This window comes from Misgurnus anguillicaudatus, chromosome 5 (assembly GCF_027580225.2).
Source record: "Misgurnus anguillicaudatus chromosome 5, ASM2758022v2, whole genome shotgun sequence".
Classification (NCBI taxonomy): Eukaryota; Metazoa; Chordata; class Actinopteri; order Cypriniformes; family Cobitidae; genus Misgurnus; species Misgurnus anguillicaudatus.
Window position 1 is genome coordinate 41416001 of NC_073341.2, and position 24250 is coordinate 41440250.

Genomic DNA, 24250 nt, shown 5'->3' on the forward strand with positions numbered 1-24250 from the left:
TACACACCTGACTTTTTACATTTTAAAATTCGTATACAATTTTATATTATTTCATATAAAGTATACTTTTAATAGGATCGCCAAGTGTCAACAAATTGCTTTCTTAAATTTTCTTTTCATTTCTAATTCCTATAAAATTGTATAATTCAATATTTAATATATAGTATATTTTCTATAGGATCTGCTTAGTCTGTCTCTCTCTCAAGGGTTTATTTCTGCCTAGGACTTTTTTCCCAGAGGGTTTTTCAACCCCTTGAGAGTCTGCTAACATTAGCCTCCTATACGTTATTAATACTTCGCTCACTAGTACGGTTTAATTTCAACTGTATGTTCCTTCCTACATTTATTGTCCTCTGATTTTTAAGCTGCTTTGGAACAATTAAGCAATTGTGAAAAGTGCTATATAAATAAAACTGAATTGAAGCTGAATTGAATTGAAGTTTAATTTTGCTGGATGTGATTCAGTCTTGCTGCACATGATGAGAGAGACACTAGAGGGCAGAATTGAAGCTCTCTGCAGGCTTTGATGGACATCAGAGACTTCACACAAACATTCAGGTTGGAAAATGGTTTTGGAATCATAAACATACAATTAAAGAAGCAATGAGAAACTGTTTTCCTTGATTTTAGTACAAAACTATTTCTTGATATTTTTCTTTAAAGTTTACGTTTCTCTCTGAAGTCTGATGAAGCAAAGACAAATATTTCTGAAAAGAATCAGAGTATAATTGACATGCTCTCTACCAAACCACGAGGAGTGTCATATGTCACGTAAATCAGATTGAGAGGAAGAAAAACAGCAGCAGCTTTAGCTTTGAAGAGAAAAGTGCACGTTGTCCTAACACGCCATCTGCATGCTTTCTGAAGGTTACTGTGTTGTGTGCTGAATGTCTGATCTCAGTGTGATGTTGGCCGAGCACCAGCTCACTGTGTGTGTCACAGGCTGAGAGGCCTTCGCTTTTCTCTTCATCTCATGCAGCGTTTTCTTCTTCTGCTCGCTTTGTTTTCTTTCTTCGTGTCTCTGAACGACTGATATATCTCACAGGATTCTTCTGCAGATGAGGACCAGGACAGGGTGTCCTCTAAAGCTGTGGGAAACAGAGGCCTGGAAGGAAAATAGGGAGTGTCCGGATTTCCTTTCTGTTAACTGCACCCTTTTCCTGATGGGCTTTCCAGCAGGATCGTGGAAGCGGCTGAAGAGGTTGACGAGCCCTTTCCTTCAGGACAGTGACCGTCAGCTCTTCTCTAAAAACACAGATCACGACATTAAATTACATTTAGCACACGCTTTTTATTCGACAGTGCATTCAAGCTATATGGTTTTTCATCAGTACCGTGTGTGTGTTCCTTGAGGATTAATCCTCACACATTTGTGTTGCTAACCCAACTGAGCTATAGGAAGACTGTTAATCATACTGAAAACTCCTTCTGTGTATTCGTTTGGTGTATTATATCTGGGTCCTTGAAATGCACACCCTTACACTTAATGTTTGGAATTTTTGTAAGTAAATTGTTCCTTGAATAAGTCGAATCTTTTCACACATTTCATCTGTGTGCATAAATTCTCCAGTTGCTGACACAAAGCTGATCTGCGCAGCAGGTTTAATGAGGAGAGGTGAATAAATTTACACACTTTAACATCTGAGACAGACACACACACACAAGCTCATGCTCAATTCATGCAGCACTGAACTATTCAACAACTAGCAGCATTATTTATTTAAATCAATGTCGATTCTTTAAATACATTATACTCAATACTATACATTTATACTTTGGAATCAAGGATTCTTTGGACAAATTCACGTTATTCTGAGTTTTGTCTGGGAATGTGTCCCTACTTTTATTAATGTGTTTAAATGTGAAACAGGGAGGAAAACCACATTTGTCTGCATCAATGTCTGTTGCTTAAACTACAGCACAATCATGTGGGGTTTGTTTTGTTTAGAGATCTGATCTGATCTCAGAGACATTGTCAAAGATGACTCTCTTTTGTTATATCTGTTGACTCGTGTGAATAAAGACTGGTGCTACATTGGTGTCATCCCGAACTCTTCAAGTGACCCGATCGGATTGTCCCGTAAAGAAATTCAAACTGCAGGAGGAACGGATGAATAAGAAATGTGAGCTCTAAATAGTCAGATAGCGTCGGCCTTTCACATACTGTACGCATGCATAGGCAGTAAGTAACTGTGATGCATGAGCTGAAAAATTGATAAGCACTATGGTGTGCCAGTGCTACACGATTATTTATTCAGCAGGAACTGTGAGTGCTTGTCACTATACCAGCAGGTTTACCTACATCTAACCTTTCAAGAGGAAAACGCATCTCATAGAAGATTTTTAAGGCTTTTTCTTTATCATCATGTCTTATTATTTCCCAAGAGATACTTTGGTGACAGGTTGGCTTCTCCCAAAAGACACCGTGAAGCCACATCTTCCTCTGCAGTCACCGCCTGTTACAGTAATAGAGCCAGAAGTGTTTCACTTATTCATGGATTGATGCAGTTCTGCCGTCGCATCTGCCCATCTGGACTTGATGATTTGAGATCTTTTCAGTCTGATTTACAGCAATCTGTCCTTCCTTTAACATGCTGATGTGTGCGTCTGCTCACACTATATTCAGTTGTTCATTAGGGGAAGTTGACCCGACCAGTGATTGTGTCTTAACGGATTGATCAAGAACAACAGAAAGGCCATAACTCCTTTTATAAGTTATCAAATGGTTAACAATAATAGAATCCCCCAAAAATCGAATAAAAAAACCGATATGCTATTTTTAGAGGAAATTGGGTTGTGGTATATTTATATTATTCATTTTCTGTTTTGATTCATTGAGATGAAGGAAGTGACAGTGATGTCATTCTTTGAACAAAAAGTGCCTACAATAAAAAATCAATTAAACTTTACACCGTGTCATATTAAAGCTTGATGTGCTTTAGTAAACGTTTTCATGACAGTATTTTACAGTATGATTCGAGCTGCATGGTTAAAATGAAGGGTTATTATGTATGCAGCACTACACCCTGTTATTACTGCTGGAGAGTCGTACAGTATGGAGATACATGTAGGAATGATTGACAGTGTAATGATGGAGCAGAGTTACACAGATGGCTGTAGTGTATAAACACAGCATGGCAACACATCATTATAATATGGTACCTGCTTTGCCTCTGTGACCTGACCATGGACCCCATTCACACACTTTTTTTCATTTGAAACTTTGAATTTTGACAAATAAATCTTGACGAGTTTAAAAAGAGGTCATGTCACTGTGCCTTGTCTTCCTCACAGTTTCACTGGCATGTCTGTTTGTCAAAGCATCAATATGAATAAAACTAAACACACACACACACACACACACACACACACACACACACACACACACACACACACACACACACACACACACACACACACACACACACACACACACACACACACACACACACACACACACACACACAGGTGTCAGTACGAGGTCTTGTTGATGTGTGAGGTTGACAGCATCTCTCTCGGATGAAACAAAAGCTCGCGGAGGTCTGTGGCTCCTCCCTGGGTGCGCGCGCGCGCTCCCGCGTGTGTGACAGCCGCGAGCTGATCTCAGTCAAGCTTCAGCTGTAATAGGATGAGCAGCGCGCGCCGCTGAATGAACCCTTCATTGTTCGCTTTATTCTTTGTCTGCTGTGTTTTGGGGATCGATCGGTCAGTGATCGGATGTGATCGGGTATCAGATGGATATATCGATGTGAAGAAGGGATCAAACAGGGTATGTGTGTGGTAAAAATAGAGATGAGATCTTTAAACTTCAGCCTGTGCTCTCGTTTTATCTGCAGGAATAACAATAAAGCGCTCGCACTCTCATATCTGACTGTATTTCTGACTGTATATTGTCAACGTGTATATTGTGTATTATTGTGTTACATGTTCTCCTGTTAGTTTGTAGCCGATTACACGCGAGGGGCTTTATGACGTCACTCCGCTAAACTTCTACAGTCGTTTATTTTATCAACACGTGCCAATTAGAAACAGTTATAGTGATTTATGAGTTGTAATCGATGAAGTCCGTGTGCTGGATCTCACCTCTGTGTTTATGGCTGAATGTTGCACTTCACAATGAAATTAAATGCAATGCTCTTCTATAATAAATAAACGTTTGTTTTTTTCGTTTATCTGCAGCTCAGTAAGAAGTAAAGGGCTTCGGGAATGTTATTGGGATGTTATTACGCTTTCTGACATATGTCAATATTCTCTGTATTTGTAAAGTCTTACAGTAGTAACAGTTTGCTTAATATTATTCAAGAGATTAACAGGCCTGTATGCCTACAGTAATAGGCTGTTAACTCATTCAGGTTGGCAGTGAAATATGAGGTGTGATGGAGGTTAAAGGGTTAAAGGGTGGTCCGCTCTCCTCTGACCCCTGAGCTGGTGTAAGGGTGTGTCTGTGGGTTCATCTGCAAGAGTCTGGTGGTCACTATAAAAGCGACATCTGTTTGCTTGCTGTGGTCCGGGTGTTCAAACGGCTTTTGCCCTCAGATGCGGAGACTCTCAGCAGTGATTGCTTTGATTTGGTTGCTCTAATGTTTGTTATTTTCATTGTCTGCTGTTGTTTCTGGGTTTTCTCTCTGTGATATGGCAGGCGACCACACATGCGACCCTGCCAACGTTCTACAACCAGCAGTGGTTTTTGTTTTGCTGATGGTGGATTTGAAGTGAAACTGTATCTTTCTGCCGTGTTCTCTCTCAGGTGTGACTTCTCATCATCATGTGTCATATGGAATCTGTAATGCACGTTTATATGTATTCATAGGTATCATTTGGGAAGATCCTGAATTATGGATTCACGATACAATCCCACTGTCTCTGTGATGTGGTGACTGGGATCATTTTGATGAAAAAAAATCCACATCTGCTGAAGCTTGTACTTAAAAAAAAAACAAGCAATACATGAATAATTAAGAGTGATCTCTTTTGAAGCGTGTCATGATGATAATAAACAAGTTTCATTTTATCTAGAAAGGATTTTTTTATTTTAGGATAATGCATGTCATGTGTGGAAAATAATTCAAATATTTTCATGCATGAGTACAGCTTAATAAACATGGGAAAATGCTGGAAAGTGTCCAGCTGATGTTATATTAAATAAGGTCATGATTTTGATGCTATGGTAATGAGGAGAATTGGCTGTGCACTCTTGCACAAAGGCAATGAGGCTTCCATTGAGCGTGACTGATCGCTGTTTGTCACACCAGCGAGCGTCAGTCGTGTAGTCGTATATTTGAATATTCTCAGTCAAAGAGCGGCAGATTCACTCAAGCTGAATTATTGATGACAGCCAATGAATTGCACTCAATTATGTTAAAAGAGCGCAGCTTAAATCAGAGCTTCAGAAATACTCTCAATATCTCTCATGTATGATTCACAGCAGGTATCATCTTTTATGATGAATGAGACTTTGAGAATAAATGAGGGCTGTTAGGGTGCAATCAGAACATTTAAATATTGTATCTTTACTCCAGTATACATTAGCAATAACATGTCATACTGTATCTATAATCGGTTTTTTTACTAATCAATTTGGCAAAATGTTTCATTTATTTTTAGGTTTTGATTGTTTAATAGAAGCATAAATGCTGTTTAAAATGAAAAGTCTTCAGATGATGATGAGTGTTTTGAGTAAACTTGAATGGATACAGGTGCAGCACAACAAACAGAGTAAATATCCACAACAATAAAACAATGTGTAGACATTTACTGTATACATCGTCTATAACGTGGTTCTTTAGTAATAACACATTTGAATTTATTTGAAAATATTTGTAATGATCGCCATAGATTACATAGTTAGGGTTTGAATAACATTATTGAATGAATGTCATGAAACTAAAAAGACTCATTCTTGCTAGGTGTATTAAAACATGCTATAAAATATGATACGTGTGTGTGTGTGTGTGTGTGCGCACACATGTGAAGTCATTTCATTCTACATGCATACATGTGTGTGCAATCATTCTACATGTGTTGTGTTGTTCATATGTATGTATGTATGCGTGTGTGTGTTGTATTATACATGTGTTTGTGTGTGTAAATTTGTGGTGACATTTTGTGATTAGGCAAGGTTTTCACAGAGAGAGAGAGAGAGAGAGAGAGAGAGAGAGAGAGTACATGTGTCTCGTCCCCAGGCCCGGCGTTTGGCACCGATTCGCTCATCTATTAATCATGGCTGCTGCTTTCTTATTCTGTTGCCATAGTTTCAGGCTGTAACAGTGTTGGGGTGTGTGTGTTTGTGTGTGTGTACAGTATGTGTGTGTGCATGTGTTTTTGTGTACTGTGTGTGTATGTGTAAGGGACCACGCTGATCTTTAACGGCTCTCAAACATCTTCATAATGCAGCGATTGAATCTGTCGGCTGTGAAGATTCAAGCATCGCTCTGTTCTTGTGAATAAACCGTTAACGCTGAGACAGACACAGAGAATTGAGCTGGATGCTGGTTACGCAGGTGAAAAAGAAGTACACTTCCATATATTTGTGCCCTAATTTTGTACTTACGTTACTAAAACAACTTCTTTAATACTTGATAAGAGAATCTTAAGTATTTATCTGTGCTATTTTGAGACACTATGAACTAAAATGTGCTAATTTTAATACAGAGATAGTATGTTAAAAGCACATTTTAGTTCATATTCATTGAAGTACACTTAGATAATCTTTAAAGAAGAATTTTTAGTATATTAAGTAGAAAATGAGTATGTGAAAGTAGCGCACTTTAAGTACATTATTGAAGTGTGCTACTTTATCAGATGGGCAGAGATTGGTGACAAAATCTCAAGCACACCATTAAAACCCCACATTAATACCTCAGACTTGACTCGAATTGACTGTAATGTGGGATTGTTTGGTGTGATTGTGTCGGATCATTTCAGTGTTTCTGTTTCTTTACTTGAGCTGAAGCACATGAATGTATTTGGTGAATTGTTGCCTGTAATTTGTGTCCATTATGATTTGGGGCTCTTACTGTTTTATCTTTACACATCACTGATCTTGCCGTGTAACAGAAGCTGTAATATCATGCGAATGAAGATGTTTGTCAGTCTTTGTGCTCTCAGGCTGATATCAGCTAATGGTTTTTCTGACCTGATCTTCTCGCTTTATTTCTGCTGTGGCTGGAAGTTTCTGTCGGGGGCCGTAAATGAATTTATGATCTTTATTTTAAGAGCTACACAGCAGAATTCATTCAGACATTTACACAAAGTGTTTTATCATTGACATTTCTCTGCTGGGAAATGTGTTTTTTTCTCTCTCTCGCTGGATTAACAGCACGCGTCTCATGTTTACTTATATATTTTGTTACTTAAGTACTGAGGAGTTGACGTGTATGAAGAGATTTGAACAGTCTAACAACACTGCTCCTTTGTGTACATTTTATTTCATATATAATGAAGAAATTGCAGCCATGTGGCGTGGTGAGCACAAGGAGCTCAGTGTTTGACTCGGTCTGTCCGTCTGAAAACACTTCGCACCTCACAGACCGCCCGGCCCACCGCGTCTCTGCCACTGCAGATCTATTACAGATGTGCCTTTCATCACCAATGCCTTTTTGCTCTTAATGATCTCTGATCTTTGTTTCTTTAAGTGCTGTGCTGATGTGATTTCTCATATGATTTGATTTACAAGCACGCTGATGAAAAAGAGACAGGTTTATGTTGAAAATGCATGCGATACTAAATGAACAGTCTCATTTTAAAAGACAATAGATAGACATAAGATCTCCAGCTCAGGCCGGCTGTACAACATGTGAGCTAATTTGAGGTTACCGCATGGTTCTCCAGACATACAGCAACAACTGACCTACATATGGAGCTGTCGGTTCATTTCCTGCACCTGTCTTTGATCTCGCAGCAGCTCTCGGGATTTCTGCAACCCGTCAGGGCTCGTGCAGCACCGCCTGTGTCTTTAAACAAGACGGAGAAAGGAAAACAAACAGTGCTTCATATACCACACGGATAAGAGGGAATATGAGGGATGTTCATTGTGTTCATTCATCTCAAGAATAATTCATACAAGCATATCAATAGGTTGAAAATGGAGAAAATCGTATTTCCACAGGCAGACATGCTGGACTCAGTTGGACACGCTAGAGGTTTCTATCTACATAAAAAGGCAAATCTGTTCGTACTTCAGCAGTACAGAAATATTCTTATGTCTATGGTCACTGCTTATGTCAAATCCTAGAAGAAACATCTGAGGCAGTGTCGATACTTCAATGACACGTAACAAAAAACTCTGATAGGTCTTGAGGATGTTGGACCCTGATGGTCTTTATAAGAGCATCACGGATGCGCTGGGTCTGATGTCCTGATGGCCTGTTAGGTGTCTGATTCACGGATCGATTTCAGGGAGTTTCAGCCGCTGTGATGTTACTTCAGTCGTGTCACTTGAAGGTTCGAGATGGTCTTATATGCTGATATAGCAAAGTTATTAAGAGGATATTTACAGTAACATGACAGTTTAAACCTTCATTGTGAGCAACATTTATCAACTGTATATTACTGCGTAGGGTAATTGCCTTTGAACTGCGTTTCCATAATGAAAGGTTTCCAGATTTACAGTCCAGGCATCCGTATGGAATGTGACAGTGTTTTGAATAAATGCGGCTTAATTGAGTCTCATTAAAGGAGAAAGGAGAGGGCGGCGAGCGACAGGCTTCATTATAATGCCGCCCGTCCGCTTCACTGCCGATTCGGCTTAATGTGAAGCTGTTTAATGGTTAAACATCACAAGAGCTGCACTCATTTTCAACTTCCTATTTTGTAACGCACGGCATGCTAAGAACAATCCTCGTTGGCAACTAAACAGATGCAGAACATTAAACTGGATTAAATGTGTTTGTCAGTATATTTATACACAGTACACAGAGTATAATATCTGTGTAAATACAGACAAAGACTGAGAGAATTTCATACTAAACAGAATTAATCTGTTGTATGTGGATGTTGTGTGTGTGTGTTTTATACTGTAGATGAAGCATTGAACCTTGAGTCTGGAGAAAACACTGTCTGTCTGGTCTGTACTACTACAGTCGTAAAGAATCCTTGTGATAATCAAACGCAGGATCTTTAGAAACCTGTCTAACTGACATGTCTTTTATTTGATGTGTTCCTTTATAGCTCAGTGGTACAGCGTTGCGTTTGCAGCGCTAAAGGTCATGGGTTTAAACCAAGGGAACACATACTAGTAAAAAATAATGTATAGCTTGTAATGCACTGTAGGTTGCTTTGGATAAATGTCTGCCAAATGCATAAACATAAAATGCATAAATATTTGAGATAAAACTCAATCCAACAGACATCTGTGTTCAGCCGGAGGACCGGACGGCACATTGAAACGGTTTTAGTAAGACGCTGAACCAAAAGATGCATAACCTGGAGCGCAAGAGTTGAATTAAACAACTTTAATTGAAGTCAAAGCACAAAATAAATCCTTTTATTAAATTGTATTCAGACATGCAGTAGGAGCGTTTATCCAGCGAATGTCCTGTTTAATGGATATTTTCATTAGAAGTTGGCATAGTTGCATTGTCAGCTGCAGTTCTCAAGGCAACCCTGAAGGAACTCGCATGAGAAAAAGACACACGTCAAGGTGAAAGATAACGTAGATGAAGTTCACTTTAGGCAGCGTGCATTTCTTTTTGGGAAATTGTTTTAATGTGGAGGACGAGGCTGTGGTGGGGGGCGTGTCCAGGTGGAGGTAACATCACGTATATGCGAGACACATGTGGAGTCTATCGCTCATTCTCTTTACTCTGTCAGATATGTATACGCTTATGGAAAAAAAGTAGTTCTCGTTTATGTTGTGAAGGCATGCTGACCCAATGAACTCAAACAAACACAAACAAACAAACTTACGTTGACGTTTATCAGATCAGTGTGAATTCTTTTTTATCATTAACTCTCTATGAGCTTCTTTTGAATAGAAAATTCAGCAAAAAATTATTTGTGTCTTTCCACAGCCTGAGAATTTGTAGGTATTTTACGAGTTGGATAATTCCTATGAATTTGTACAAAGTTATTCGTACTAAACGATTATGATAAAAATGGCAAAACCCTACCCATAACCCCCAGAGTCAAAGGGGCAAAAGCAAATCATATGAAAATGTAGGAATGAGGTGGTATGAATTAATACAAATTAGCCACCTCATAAAATATGCACAAATTGCCATGAACTGCCTTTGGTCTCGCTGACTGATGCGATAGATGTTTCTTTCACTTTCTTGTATGTTTTTGGAACGCTGTGTTTATTTAATGATCAGTATTAAGTGTTGTTTTTATTGTTCATCGTCTAACATATTTTTACATTACAAAATATTTTTTAAATCAAGTGTTCCTGTATAGCTTAGTTGTAGAGCATTGCGTTAACAGCGCACGAGGTCATTATGTGTTTGACAAACTAATAAAAAAACTTGTATATCTTATAATGAATCTTGTAATCTGTTTTGTCTACCAAATGTATAAATGCAAATATTAAAATAGAAGTGGTTTTATAAGAAAATCAATTCAAGGTTGGACTCTCTTGTCAGTTGCCACGTTTGTCGTGTTTTGGCCTCTACAAGCACAAATGACAGCAAACGATTTCCTTCGACTATTTGAGTTGCCGTGTTGTACGATGAGTCGTGATTGGCCACCTGCTGAACTCTTCTCTTCTTAAAGGCGCAGTGTTGCTCCTCTCACAATCTCATCTTACAATTTTTGTTGTGTCCTTTGGATGAAAGAGCAACAATCTCATCTCATTTCGAGCTTTTCTTTTACTGGGTGCTCGACACACCGAACACAGAGGTACGTGGGACCCCGGCATATATACAGACCGTGTCACCCCATGGGGTTCAGCTAATTGGTGGTCCTGGCTAGAACTGGTTTTCAATGGGTTTTGGACAAAGGCGCCAGTGTAGATCACGTGGGGAAGATGTGAGAATGAGAGACGAGACGAGGGGCCCAAAACAAAGAGCTCAAGACGCCCCTTTACTGACCACAAATCAGCCCAGTGTTTGGCCCCGGCGCACTATCTGTGACCCACATACTCGCCCGTGTGTAAAGACCTCCTTTATTTCCCACAGTCCCACATCTCTGGAGGAGGAGCGTCTTCACAGGACTGAAGATTATTATTGATCTTCAGTACATTGATAGACACCTCTGTAACACATTGACTATTGAGTACGGTATGTATGATGTTTAAAAGCACAGGGGCAGATTGAAGAATAGATTTAAATTCATGTGAATCCTCGACATTTACAGAAAGAATTCAGTCTGAATCGTCTTTCTTTGTGATGTTGTTGTTTGAGTATATAGACGGCAGTAAATGTGTACGGTTGTATCCACTGCCACTAGTGCTTCAGAAATGTGAATATTTCACATAAATCTCAGATTGTATGACTGATTGTAGATCAGTGAATCTCTGATGATCTTCTGTGGAGGAGTCGTGTGGGATGTGAGAAACAAATTCAACAGGAACGCTGACCGTTTTAGAAAGGTTTCTTACAAAACACGCATCATTTAACACGTTCCAGTGAGTGTAAACCCAATGAATTCAGTGTTTAGCGTCATATCCTGTAAGAGATGAACCGCCAACCGCTGTGTGTTTGTCTACTTTTACAGGGTTCAGTGGGGATGATCTTGTGTATGTTTGACATAATGTTTTTCTGACTGAAAACCTTTCCCCGCTAATCTCTCTGTGTGTGTACTTTAGTATTTGTTTGAATGAAATTGTTTAATCTCAACCCTAACTGATTAAGACTAAATCTACAACCCTCACTCACTTCTTGTTTATTACTGTAAAGGACTAATGGACCTTAGTTAAATGAGGATATTTAAATCACTTCTATAAAAATTTCTTTAAAAAAACATTACAGATGTGCATCATCTTCAGACAAAACAATGGTTCATGTTAACGATAAGTAAACCCCAAAGTAAACGATGATGTGAGTTATCATCTCCAACGTTAATCTCTTTTCTTGGACTACAACAAACACACGGATTGTAGGCAACAGTTTACTTCCTGGGATTAGTGATGTAGACGAGAACGACATTATCATAATTCCTCACGCTTCTGACTCACAGCCTGTAAGTTAACTAAGCTAATAAGCTCACTGCCTTCTCCAGCACAAAAGCATGCATGAAGTCTGATAATGTTGTTGCGGTGACGTGATGTAACGGTGTCTGACTAGAGTCGAGATGTGGGGTGATGACATCATCATGTCTCAAAATATAGGCCCTGTCCCAAATGGCGCACTTCATGTGGACTTTCGGTCTCGTGTCCTTAAATTGCGCGTGCTCGCTTAGTCTACGAGTCCGTAGGGTGTCCCATCTGTCATTTTTACACTTCAAAGTGTGCTCCTCAGCGCTCCCTTGAGCACTGCAGCAGGCTTCATGCACTTTACCAACCCAGAAGTCCTTGCAAAAGAGCGAACAGACCAATCAGACGATGGAAGGGAGGAGTTCACACTGATGGGGAACTTCTCTACCTATTTCCAGTTTGACGCTCGAGTCTATCCCAAAATACGACTCTGGTGCACCCTTGTGGACTGCAATCAAGGGTCCCTAAAGTCTGAACTACATGATGTCATCAAAGTGTGGACTCTGAGGAGAACCACAAGTCTGGAGTGTGCCATTTGGGGCAGGACCATACTGATTGGCTGTTCACATGACACCGGCAGGGTGTGGTGGTCAGATTTGTGCATTCTGGTTTCAAAAACGCTTTCAGGCTCCCAAAACTCCGGATCCGTCTGGACGAAATGCCGATACGATACAAAATATTTACATATACAGCTGAACGCGTCTCTGTGTGGACGGCTCTAACAATCCTATCTGCTGATTGGGAATGTTTGTGGATTTTCATGGCTTTAATCCCATTGAGTGAAACAAAGGAGCAGCACTTTGATTTGTAGTGCGGCCGTCTGTTCTGGCAGATAAGAGACATTAATCCGCTGCAGACAGTGGGATTTACCTGAAGCGCGTCATACTCGCCCTGCTTTCATACACGTTCACTGTTCAGCTCTTCTTCCTCTCTTCGCTGAATTTGGCATTATTTGAGCGACTTGAGCTATGTCTTAACCCGCTCCATACTTCAGCAGTTAAGTACACTACCCGGACAGTCAGGCTTTGTCCCCGTGCACCCCAGACATTCCCAGAATCTCATTACTATTCGTATGTAAATGATGCTGCTGGCACATGGACAGAATTGAAAAAATAAACCTTAACATAATATGAACAAAAGCAATCTTCTAAATCTTTACCAATTGTAAAACAAATAGTTAGCATTTAAGCAATTTTATATGAAATAATCGATGGAAACATGGATTGTATCTGTGCTTTGAAATTGTTCAGCTTAATAGATCCAGAAGTTTCTTCCTTTCAAATGTGACAGTATAGAAATGGGTAAAGATGTTAAATGAAAGCCACTTGACTGTTTTGTAATCTAACTGAAGGCAAATATAATTCAGCTTGTTATTAATGTGAGAGCTGGTTGCACGTAGTGTGGCCTTATGTTCAGAAGTCTGTTGTCCTCTGCAGGGTTTCTCCTCATGACCGCCGTCAACGCGTCTTTGACATTTATTGGTCACGTGAAAAATTGCTGTAATTGGTAAAGCTTCTGTCTAGTTGTTTGACTTTAAGTCTTTATACAGCTCTGTTTCATTTTAAATAAATGTGGAGGCTGAGAGACATTAGTTTGACATCTTGCTTTATCACCTTCAGGATTTCTTTCGATGTCTGTATAGTTTTATGGCTGATGTGTGTTCAGGTTGCTTCATATGATTATTTAAACAATGACTGTAAAACATGAGTATCGTGTGCAGAACAGTGCCGAGAGCTTTTTCTGAACAGATATTATGTCTGCGGGAACAGCCGTAAAGACGCTGGGATTATCTCAACGCTGAGACGCAGATGAAACGCTTCAGTCAACGATGATAAATGACATTGACAAAAGCGAGTGAAATGAGATGTTAATGTGGGTCGCTTGTGGCTGTGACCTGTTTGTGGCAGGAGCTGTATAGGAAAAAAGCATTTTAATGTAATCATGATTATCTTTCATGACTAAATGTTTATAGTCATGACATAGACTTGTGTTTGGTTTGTCCTCACTGGATGCTGTTCTGTTTTAAACTTGTTTTGTTATGATGTGGAAGATTTTACTTTAATTTCTAATAAAAGAGATGTATATATATGTTTAAAGAGCCAACTATAAAATGATTTAATGGCTTTGAAGCTTAAATAGTCTGTTATTATTATATCAAATGTTTTTATGCATTTGTCTAAAGAACCCCAAACTGCATTTAAATCCACAAATCTGTTTGTTTTTGGAGATGATCTGTGATATGAGGTTTTAGATGAACGTAAGGTTATTATTGATATGAAAACTGCTGTCTGTTCACATCAAGATACGCTCTTCTCACCACAGACGCTCAAGGCCATTGAATCATTTTCACGGTGAGCTCTTTGTTTTTTTCAAGTCAAAGTCAAAACTTCCACTTTGTGATATCAGAATACAATTTCAAATGTCTGGTTTATAAGCAGCTTTAACGCGTCGGTTTATTTTGCATCAGCGGAGGTTTTTATCTGAAGTGAATGATAATCCTCATGATGGCAGCTCTGAATCTCTCATTACAGAGCACAATCACAATCTTACTTTCAATAATGATTCTTTCACATGTGAAAAAACACTCATGAGCTCATGATTCAGTTTAGTTTTCGTCTAAGACTTAAGTCTTCACTTCATTTTTTCTTCATGCACGTGTTTGTAATATGTATGTATGTATATTGTATAGCACATTCACAAACACAGTGGTAATTTAGAGTGCATGAAGAAGATATATATATATATTATATATATATATATATATATATAACATTGGTTTCTATATTGTCATGAAGACAAGGGTTTTAGATTTGGCATGTAAAATGAAATGAATGGTTCAAACCTATGCTTTAAAATCTGTAGTCTGCTCACGTAAGACCACGATTCAATTTAGGGGCTTCCACAGAGTTTTGCCTTCGAGCAAGACATGGACTCTCACTGTAAGCTTTGAATGAAACAGATACCTGCTGTGATCTATGGTGCTACCCACTAAATTAATGAGAAATTTCCATTAGAAAAATTGCGTGACACAGCTGATATCAAGAGTAGCTCTTCAAAATTGCCTCTTGACGCAGTAAAGAAAATGAGATATTGAACAGTCGTCGTGTGTCTGCAAGAGAAAATCTCACGGGAGAAATATAAAACATCTTCTTCACTATGGATGGCTCTTACGTGTATTTGCTTAAAGGTCTCAGATGTAGGTTTATGTTGTAACGCTGACTGACAGGCGTGTCACGCTGTGATGAATGAAACCTCTTCTTTACTAATGCTATTGAAAAGCAGAGAGTTAGCATTGATATTGACCATATTTTGTATATTTACTAGCGAGGAGTGACACCAAAAATGATGAATAGTGAAGCGAGTGGATCTGTGTGACTGCGCTGCTGTTATCTGATGCTTAATGCGGCTTTAGTCCGGTTCAGAGATTCATGATATCCAATTAACACAAGCTCTAATGACAAAGTACGTCTTGTGTTTCTGTTTTGTTCTCTATGTGTATCAATAACACTACAGACGCATGTACATGTTCTTTATTTTGAGAATCTAAAGAATCTGTGAAATGATGTCACCAGCAGTGCATCATGGGATCAGCGTGTTACTTATTATTAATGCAGTGTTGAGGGGTTTTCTGAGAGACAAAACTACAAACATCAAAAATATGTGTGTGTGTGTGTGTGTGTGTGTGTTTCTGGTTTCTTCGGACCACTGTGAATTTCATTTAATTTTCCCACAGCTGTGCGTTGGAAGTGTGTGAAGGTTTTGGCAGGCTTGCTTTGGTGTGTGTTGCATTCTGTCTTGTGTTTTTTGACAGCAGATAAATTGGTTCAAAGACTCGAGATGGATGCCCTTCAATGATCTTTGATCTTCCTCTCAGTGTTTCTCATGATTGACACACAGGATGGAAAAGGTTGTGATATTTAAATGCATATAGTGTCATGTTGTATTTGGGTGACTTGTGAGCAGCATGCCGCCAATCACACACCACGAAATATTCAATAAAATCAATGCCGTGTTCTTTTCCTATAAAGTGTGTAGTGACGGCAGATCTGCTCATCCGGTCCTGTTTTCATTTATTTCTGCCGGTCAGTGTTTGTGTTTACTAGTTTCTATTAACAAGAGTGACTTTCTATTTGAGGGAGGGGAGGCAGAAACATCATTTAGCCGAGTTTCAATTACAGGGCATCTGGTGAAGTATTGCAGTAATGAATAACAGGTCCTGTTAGTCTGAATGAGATGCGGGTCCGTGTGATGTTCCTCTGGAGGTTTGCTGCGGTGTTCTCGCTCATCAATCAACACAGCTTGTTTTATTTGCTGACTGTTGAAGGACGTCTGATATCTGTTGTGTAGCTGGTTTGGGTTTGTGGTATCAGGAGATGATGTTAAACTGCGTCATAATGTGATGTTGTGTGGATTGAGTTAAGGACAGACCGTGGAGTTCAGTTGAATTTATAGAAAGCTTTAAAGGTGCAAACTAGTTGTTTTATCAACATTTACAGTAACTTCCAGAATCCTCGGCTGCTGGGATTTATTTCAGTTGAAATCTTTAAAGTGTGTTGGTCGCTCTCAGCCGACACATCTGTCAATCAATCAAACTTGAACTGAAACCGTCAAACGAAGCATCTGAGTGCAGAACGCTCGTCTGTTCGTCCTCTACACACAGAGAAGATAAATCCGCTTTCTTTTAGTTCAGATCTGATCTTACATAAACTGAATCTGATTCAATCTCACATTTATAACCTCTCTCTTCTTCTGTTTCTGTGTTCAGAAATATGATTCAGTGATTATTGTTTTACCACACATGTGTTTGTTTGCAGTCTTCTATTTATCTGGTTTATCGATTCCTTCACTTGTTCTTTACACAGATGGTTTAAGTCATCGAGTAGCTCAGTGTTTTCTCAGGATGATCTTTAAGCGCTCCTAAGAGTTCCTCCAGTTTCTCAGATAGATAGAAGTTCATCGTTAGGACGGTTTAGGTCACGATGAGCATCATTCAATCTCATTCTGCATCCAATCACTTAAGCTCTGCTCTTCATTTCACTTATTGGCCAAGATCCAATGAGATCAGCAGATCCCCAAAGTGCCCGTGATGCTCAGCGCTGTTTTCCACCTCAGACACAGTTAATGTGACGCGCTGCTCATTTGATCTGAACCAGAAGTCGTCGCTCTGTTATCTGTGCTTGTTTATTTGGCATGAAACGTTTTTTTTGTGCATGTCTGTTTCCTGCAGGCTGAAGTTCAGAAGTGATCGTGTGGGACGCGGTGAGCAGGGAAACATGCGGTCGGGGCTCTTGTTGCTGTATTTCACACTGGTGCAGATGGCCGGCGCCGCTTTCCCAGAAGACTCTGAGCCAATCACTATTTCACATGGGAACTGTGAGTCTCTATCCTTTCATTGCTCTCCTCCCTTCATTTCTTCTTCTCTCTGCTTCTGTAAAGCTTAATTTAGTGCCTGACTGTAAATGAGTGTCTGTGAGATCAAAGCTTGATTTTTCCTCCCCGCCAGGCATCTAAATGTTGTACGGGTCCCTCAGATACCACATCAGTCTCCACATTTACTCAAATCACCTGCCGTTCTCTTTGATAATAGTGTAAAACTTAAGAGAATGTATTGGATATATTCAGTCTGGACATTATTTCTGTTGATTTAGCACAATTTGTTTCACTAGAGGACATTGCGATGCTGATGTAAACCATTATTGCATCCATGCATTAAAACAAATAATTGATCATTTAAAAAGACAGTGCAGTTGCGTCTCTCTCTCTCTCTCTCTCTCTCTCTCTCTCTCTCTCTCTCTCTCTCTCTCTATGAGGTGGTAATGAAGCACATTTTTGAACATGGACCGCTGTTGAAAGTTCTTTCAGATCGCTCAATCGAGAAGTTAAAGATGCCACATTGTGTCTCTAAGCGATACACACCTTATCAATGAAGAAGAGTTTTAATGCTGGGCTTTGACAACAGTAAAAGTGTGCGGGAGTGAGGGAGATACACTTACACATGCAATAATATTTCACCAGTTCACATTAACATGTCATCAAATATGAAACAAAGTATATTTGACATGCTGGGAGGTGAGGGACAGCTGAGATCTCTTTGTGCTGTGTTGGATTACATGACCATGCTGAATGAAAATTGTTGATATAATAATCACAACGTGACGATTCAACAAAAATGTCATTCTGTTGGTGTTGAAGAGCAAACACAAATATAAAGCACATGACCTCAACACAAACTAAAAGGAGCTGGAAGACACAAAACTAAATAGTTTAACTGCACAAATTGTTTTTTTTTTACAGATACAAAACAATATCCAGCATTCGTTGGACACAAACCAGGCCGGAATAACACGCAACGGCATAAACTGGATATTCAGCTGATTGTGATTATGAATCGGACTCTGTATATCGCTGCCAGGTGAGTGTGTGCTATTTAAAGATTTCAGCTGCTATCAGCAGTGAGTTAAACCAAATATCCTCCAGATTGTTGGCATGGTAACCAGACATCGTTCCAGTTCAGCAGCGAATTGAAATAAAACATTGTGTGTGTAGTATCGTATGAGTCAAAGAGCAAAAGAGTTCACGTAATAGGATTCTGGATGTGTCTAGAGATTCAGTACTGTATGATAAACACACTGCTTTTTGGGCTAATAATGAAATCCAGCCATTAAAATAGTCGCCAGTTAAACAGCAGGAAAGAAAAACAAACACACACAGTTCTGTCGCGTCGAGCTGATTATTAAAAACTGATGAGGCGTTGGATGCCAGAAATGTGTTTATTTACAGAATAACTGGTGTTGTGTTTTGGCACGGCTGTATATTAATTATGGGTTCAGTTCATGGCTGTAGTACGTTTGCATGAGACGTTCAAAGCTCATTCTCAGTGCTATGATATCAGACTCTGTGATCAGACACACACATTCACTTCTGGAGGTATCGGTCTGTTGATGCTTCTGTATGTAGGACATTATACACATTACACAGAGCAGTGCACCATAGAAACCACATCTCCCCTTCAACATCCCATCATGAACGTCTGCTAATATCAAAATGACTCAAAAAACAAAAAAGAAAACATGTGTCCGTGTGTCTCGGTGTGTGTGTGTGTGTGTGTGTGTGTGTGTGTACCTGGTAATTATCACGTTAAGATAGGAATACCAGTGTTTTTGTGACCTTGTGGGGACATTTTGATGTTTCTTGAAAATGTGAAGTAGTAGAAGTGTTTCTGTGATGGTTGGGGTTAGGGAATGGGGTAGGTAAGGGGAATAGAATATACCGTTTGTACAGTATAAAATGCATTATGTCTATGGAATGTCCCCACAAAACATGGAAAGCAGAATGTGTGTGTGTGTGTGTGTGTGTGTGTGTGTGTGTGTGTGGTATGTAAAATAGACTCAGATCATGCATGATGTTGTTATGAAAGGTGGAGCTAAGCAGAGGGGGGTGTTTCATTTATGTGGATTGACAGGTCTGACACGCATACTAATGAGATCTTTTTTGTGTAAGCGTCGGAGAGTGCGATTGTTTGACAAAAGGCCACCAGATGGACAGCGCTGGCCCGTGATCGGCCCGCATGAGAAACACATTCCTCAGCACAAAGACTTTCTGTTGAGCTATATGGAGACTCTCTGTACCTCACACACCCATCAGCTCACACATTCACTAATAAATCCACTGCACGTTACAGTTTCAACAAAACAGCGTCGTGTTTAAAGAACTCACCAGTTAAAGTCTGTTGTGTTTGTCTGATTTCAACTGTACATCAGTGATATGATATCAAACAGCAGATCACGCTTCATGACTGTGACAAATAAAGACGGTCAGTGATGAACGAGTGCTTTGATGTGTCAAGACAGGACAGAAAACTTCTTGTCAAGTTATTCCCGAATGTTTGTATATGTGCACACAGAACGCGTATATATATGTGTGTGTTTGTGAGTGTATGTAAATATCTCTGAAGTGAGCAGGTGTGGTGATGGATGTTTACTGACCGCTCACACTCATTGAGGATTATTTTATTACTGGTGTTTGTCAGGTTAATCATCACTGTCTGCTATCTGTCTATCACTCATAAACAATCCAGATGTTTTAAAAGATATAAGAAAGCTCTACAGTATAATGAAATCCTCACTGTGATCTTCAGCTGAACGCGTATGGGTCACATTCACCGCATGATATGAAAATATAAACATGTTGTGAATCATCTGTCATATTATTTATCATCTGTCAGGTCTTTAAGAATGAATGAATGCAATGTGGAGCAGCAGATGTTTGTAATGATGAGCTACAGCTGACAGCTTCATCACAGTATATATATATATATTACAGTGCCCTCCACAATTATTGGCACCCCTGTTTAAGATGTGTTAAAAATGGTCAAATAAATTCTTTTTTTTTTGCAGAAGCATAATCTCTAACAGAAAAATTGTGATAAATATAACCTTTAACACAAGTTAATAATCATTTTAAAAAGTCCATGACATATATATTCACCTGTTCCACAATTATTGGCACCCCTAACAATTCCTATAAAAAATGTATTTATTTTTTTAAATATATTTGTCTGTGGTTGCTAAAGTTGGTCAGGGTATCTAGGAACTTTTAATTAGTAATTCATGACTTCCTATTTCTCTGGGGTATAAATACGACGTGACACAGAGGCATTATTCTCTCACCCATTTGTCAACATGGCAAAGACAAGAGAAAACACCATTTAAGTAAGGCAGATGTGTGTTGACTAAGATTGAGCTTTTTGGCAACAAACACTCTAAGTGGGTCTGGTGTAAAACAACAGATGAGTATGACGAAAAGCACCTCATGCCCACCGTGAAGTACGGTGGAGGATCTGTGATGCTGTGAGCCTGTTACTCTTTCAAAGGCCCTGGGAACCTTGTTAGGGTGCATGGCATTATGAACGCTTTGAACTACCAGGACATTTTAAATAAAATCCTGTTGGCCTCTGCCAGAAAGCTGGGTCGTCATTGGGGCTTTCAGCAGGATAATGATCCAAAATATGTGGCAAAATCTAAACCAAAATGGTTCGGCAGTCACAAACTTATGGTCCTCCCATGGCCATCTCAGTCCCCAGACCTCAACCCAATCGAAAACCTGTGGGGCGAGCTAAAGAAGAGAGGACCCAGGACACTGGATGATCTAGAAAGATTATGCAAAGAAGAATGGTCAAAGATCCCTCTCTCTTTGTTCTCCAATCTTGTGAAATGTTATATGAGGAGATTAAGTGCTGTTGTGTTGGCAAAAGGGGGTTGTACAAAGTATTAACATCAGGGGTGCCAATAATTGTGGAACACATGATTTCCATTTTTTTTTCTAAATGTGTGATTTTTTACTACCAAAGTAATGTACTTAAATGAAAGGTTTGATTTTTCTCTTTTTTTACATTTGGGTTTTATGTTGTTTAAAAAAAAGGAGAATAAAAAAAACACAACCACATATTAAACAGGGGAGCCAATAATTGTGGAGGGCACTGTATATTGTACCCTAAAGTTTGATTTTTGATTTCAGATGTTAAAAAATGAAATTAAATAAATAAACTTGGCAGACGTGAAGACAGTTCTGATGAGACCTCAATGGTCAGGTGTAAAGGAGACTCAATGTATGTGTGATGAGCAGGGACTTTATCTGCTTTATAAAGGAAAGGGTTTCTTCACTTGATCCCCATTGAATCTTTTCCAATGCATAGTACCCCACCCCACAGGTCGGGTAAACTCACTTTACTTTGGCTCGGTTAGCTTTTCCACTGAGTCTGGTAACACTTAAGAGTGGGAGGGATTATAGACGTGTCATCATATTTGCGCTGCATACTGCTGTGACATCATATAAAAAGTGGGAGCGAGCATCATTGGAAAGCAGTGTTTCCCAAACATTCATTTATTTCTCAGTCTGCCACAAAATCAAAATTGACCACCACAAATAGTTGTTTGCACATCACGTTGCACATCACTCTGTCTCACGTGACAGTTTCTGTACAAACACCCGTGGCGTCAGTCGATGTGCACCACTAAGTTGCAAAAATGCCGTGCATACATGCGGACGTGCATGTCGCAGATGTACCGCCACAAACTCTGTAAAATGCTGGTATGGTGTTCCTGATTCTCAGCCTGTGGATAACAACATGTTTGCTTGAGACAAGCATCAAGGTAAAGCTAATGACGAAGGTTTAGCATGACGCTCGTCATGATTCTCTCAGACCAATCAGTGATCTACAGTGTTTTCGCGTCACATTTTAGTATGAGCTCAGCTCCCTGGAACCCAAACCGAGGCGGTACTAAAAAAAGTATTGGGTACTACGTACTGTGTCCAATGGAAAAGCCCCCAAAAGTAAGCTGACTCAACCCGTGCTGAGCTATGAAGATGTTAGATTTAAATTTGATCTATAAGAAAATAAATGAAATGTTTATCTCTTTACAGGGATCACATTTACACCGTCGACATCGACACGGCCAACACAGACGAGATCTTTTTCAGCAAGGTGAGTCTTCCTCATGTTTCTGTCCCTCCTTAATTACCTGGCAGGAAACGAACCCGAGCGGCTCTGTGACCTCACTAAGCACATTATCCTATCAGGAGTGAGTGTCATGCGTCATCCGGCCAGAATAACAGAGGAAAGCGGCGAGCCAAAGATTTGTTTGTAACAGCGGTGAGATTGATGAAGGTGAATGAGATTGATGAGCACTGGCAACAGGCTGTGTTTAATCATTGGGTCTGTAAGTCCTCTGTGAAGTCTGCTAACAGAGCCACAGCACTCTCATTTAACCTCCAGGATCACCAATCGCTCAAGCGTGTCAGCGTGTCACTATTGATCTGTGATTGATTTCCTGTCCACAGAAACTGACGTGGAAGTCCAGACAAGCTGACGTGGACACCTGTAGAATGAAAGGCAAACACAAGGTATAGTGACCACACACACACACCGTTCCTCACTCCGTCTGATGCGTTGATGTAATTGAATAAAGGCTTTTAGACTGATGGGGTTTGGTATCACAACATGAGAGTCAGGTTACCATGACTTTATATTTGGTATTGTAATGATGTCATTGATAATGGACAGGAATGTTTCTCATCATCAGGTCATCTGAGATGAACGTAAGAGGGATTTGCTGTGTTTTGTTGTTGAACAAGTGAGCACTAACTTCCCTGCTGAAATCTCAAACTTGATCTTTCTCGCCATCTCTTTCATTTAGGATGAATGCCATAATTTCATCAAAGTTCTCCTCCAGCAGAACGACGAATCTCTGTTTGTATGTGGAACAAATGCATTCAACCCTTCTTGTCGAACCTACAAGGTATGAATCCTCTGTTTCCATTACGTGTGATCTCGCTATTCAATCAGGCCAATAAAAACATGACAGAGTGAAGGGGGTCCGGGCAGTGATGATAAACCTAAAGATATTGAAGATATGTTCATAGTGATTTTCGTTCCTCACACATTAGCTCAAACCCTTATGAAGATGTTTGCACGGCTCAGTGCCTCTTTTGATTTGAGTTTTGTCAGTATCTGGGGTTTTTAGGTTCGAGTTTTACTTTCTAGGGCCTTTAGACTCAAAGCATTGCTTGAGATACTTGATGTCTTGGTGTCATTTTGTGTCTGTAACTGCTGTGTAATAACTGGCGTAGTGGAGCGTTGCAGGAAAATGATGCTGCAGCACGTTTGCCAAAAGCCACTTGCAGATTTTCGCCCTGCGGGTCGTCTGCCTTCTATGATGGCGTCTCTGTCCTGTCCACCTTGGCCACGGTTCTGCTTTCCACGTCCCCGGTGTGACGGTTCTGAAAAGGCGTCTGTTTCAGGGCCAAAGTCGTTCCATTAATCATCATCAGTATAAGGGGGGCAACTGTTCTCCTGAGCACCCCGTCAAGAGGGCCCATCTGCGACCCGCGGGCCCTCACCCACTCCGCATTTGTGTTCTCTGTTGGGACGCTCGCTTGCTCGAGGGCTCCTGGATTTACGGCCGGTGTCGATTACATCAGCTGTTGTCGGGCGGAGCAGGCCGATACGCGGCGAGGGGTGCAGGTGATACCCCTCCAACAATAACATGCCTTGAAATGAGCTCAGCACATAAAGAGTGTTGTCTTTCTTTTTTAATTAAAGCTCATTTAAATCAAAACAATCAT

At 39.9% G+C, this 24250-nt stretch overlaps 1 protein-coding gene and 1 long non-coding RNA gene across 6 annotated transcripts in view; one reads left to right on the forward strand and one right to left on the reverse strand.

Moving 5' to 3' along the window:
* Positions 1 to 425: 425 nt before the first annotated feature.
* Positions 426 to 24250, reverse strand: part of LOC129414994 (uncharacterized) — a 48429-nt gene continuing 24604 nt past the window's right edge. The window contains exons 3-4 of one of the 2 annotated variants that reach the window (XR_008634650.2): positions 7850 to 7952; positions 3767 to 7679 (exon numbers count right to left, since the gene is read on the reverse strand). This is a non-coding gene — a long non-coding RNA (uncharacterized lncRNA). Of the gene's footprint in view, positions 1246 to 3766; positions 7680 to 7849; positions 7953 to 24250 lie in introns of those variants that run through there. The other variant, XR_008634652.2, reaches the window with a different exon arrangement.
* sema6a (sema domain, transmembrane domain (TM), and cytoplasmic domain, (semaphorin) 6A) overlaps positions 3565 to 24250 on the forward strand; it is a 39621-nt gene continuing 18935 nt past the window's right edge. For 3 of the 4 annotated variants that reach the window (XM_055169096.2, XM_055169097.2, XM_055169098.2), the window contains exons 1-6: positions 3565 to 3769; positions 17355 to 17500; positions 18422 to 18539; positions 22550 to 22610; positions 22967 to 23029; positions 23323 to 23424. In XM_055169096.2, the coding sequence (XP_055025071.1) occupies positions 17401 to 17500; positions 18422 to 18539; positions 22550 to 22610; positions 22967 to 23029; positions 23323 to 23424 (444 nt within the window). In that variant the 5' untranslated portion in view covers positions 3565 to 3769; positions 17355 to 17400. The other variant, XM_073868192.1, reaches the window with a different exon arrangement.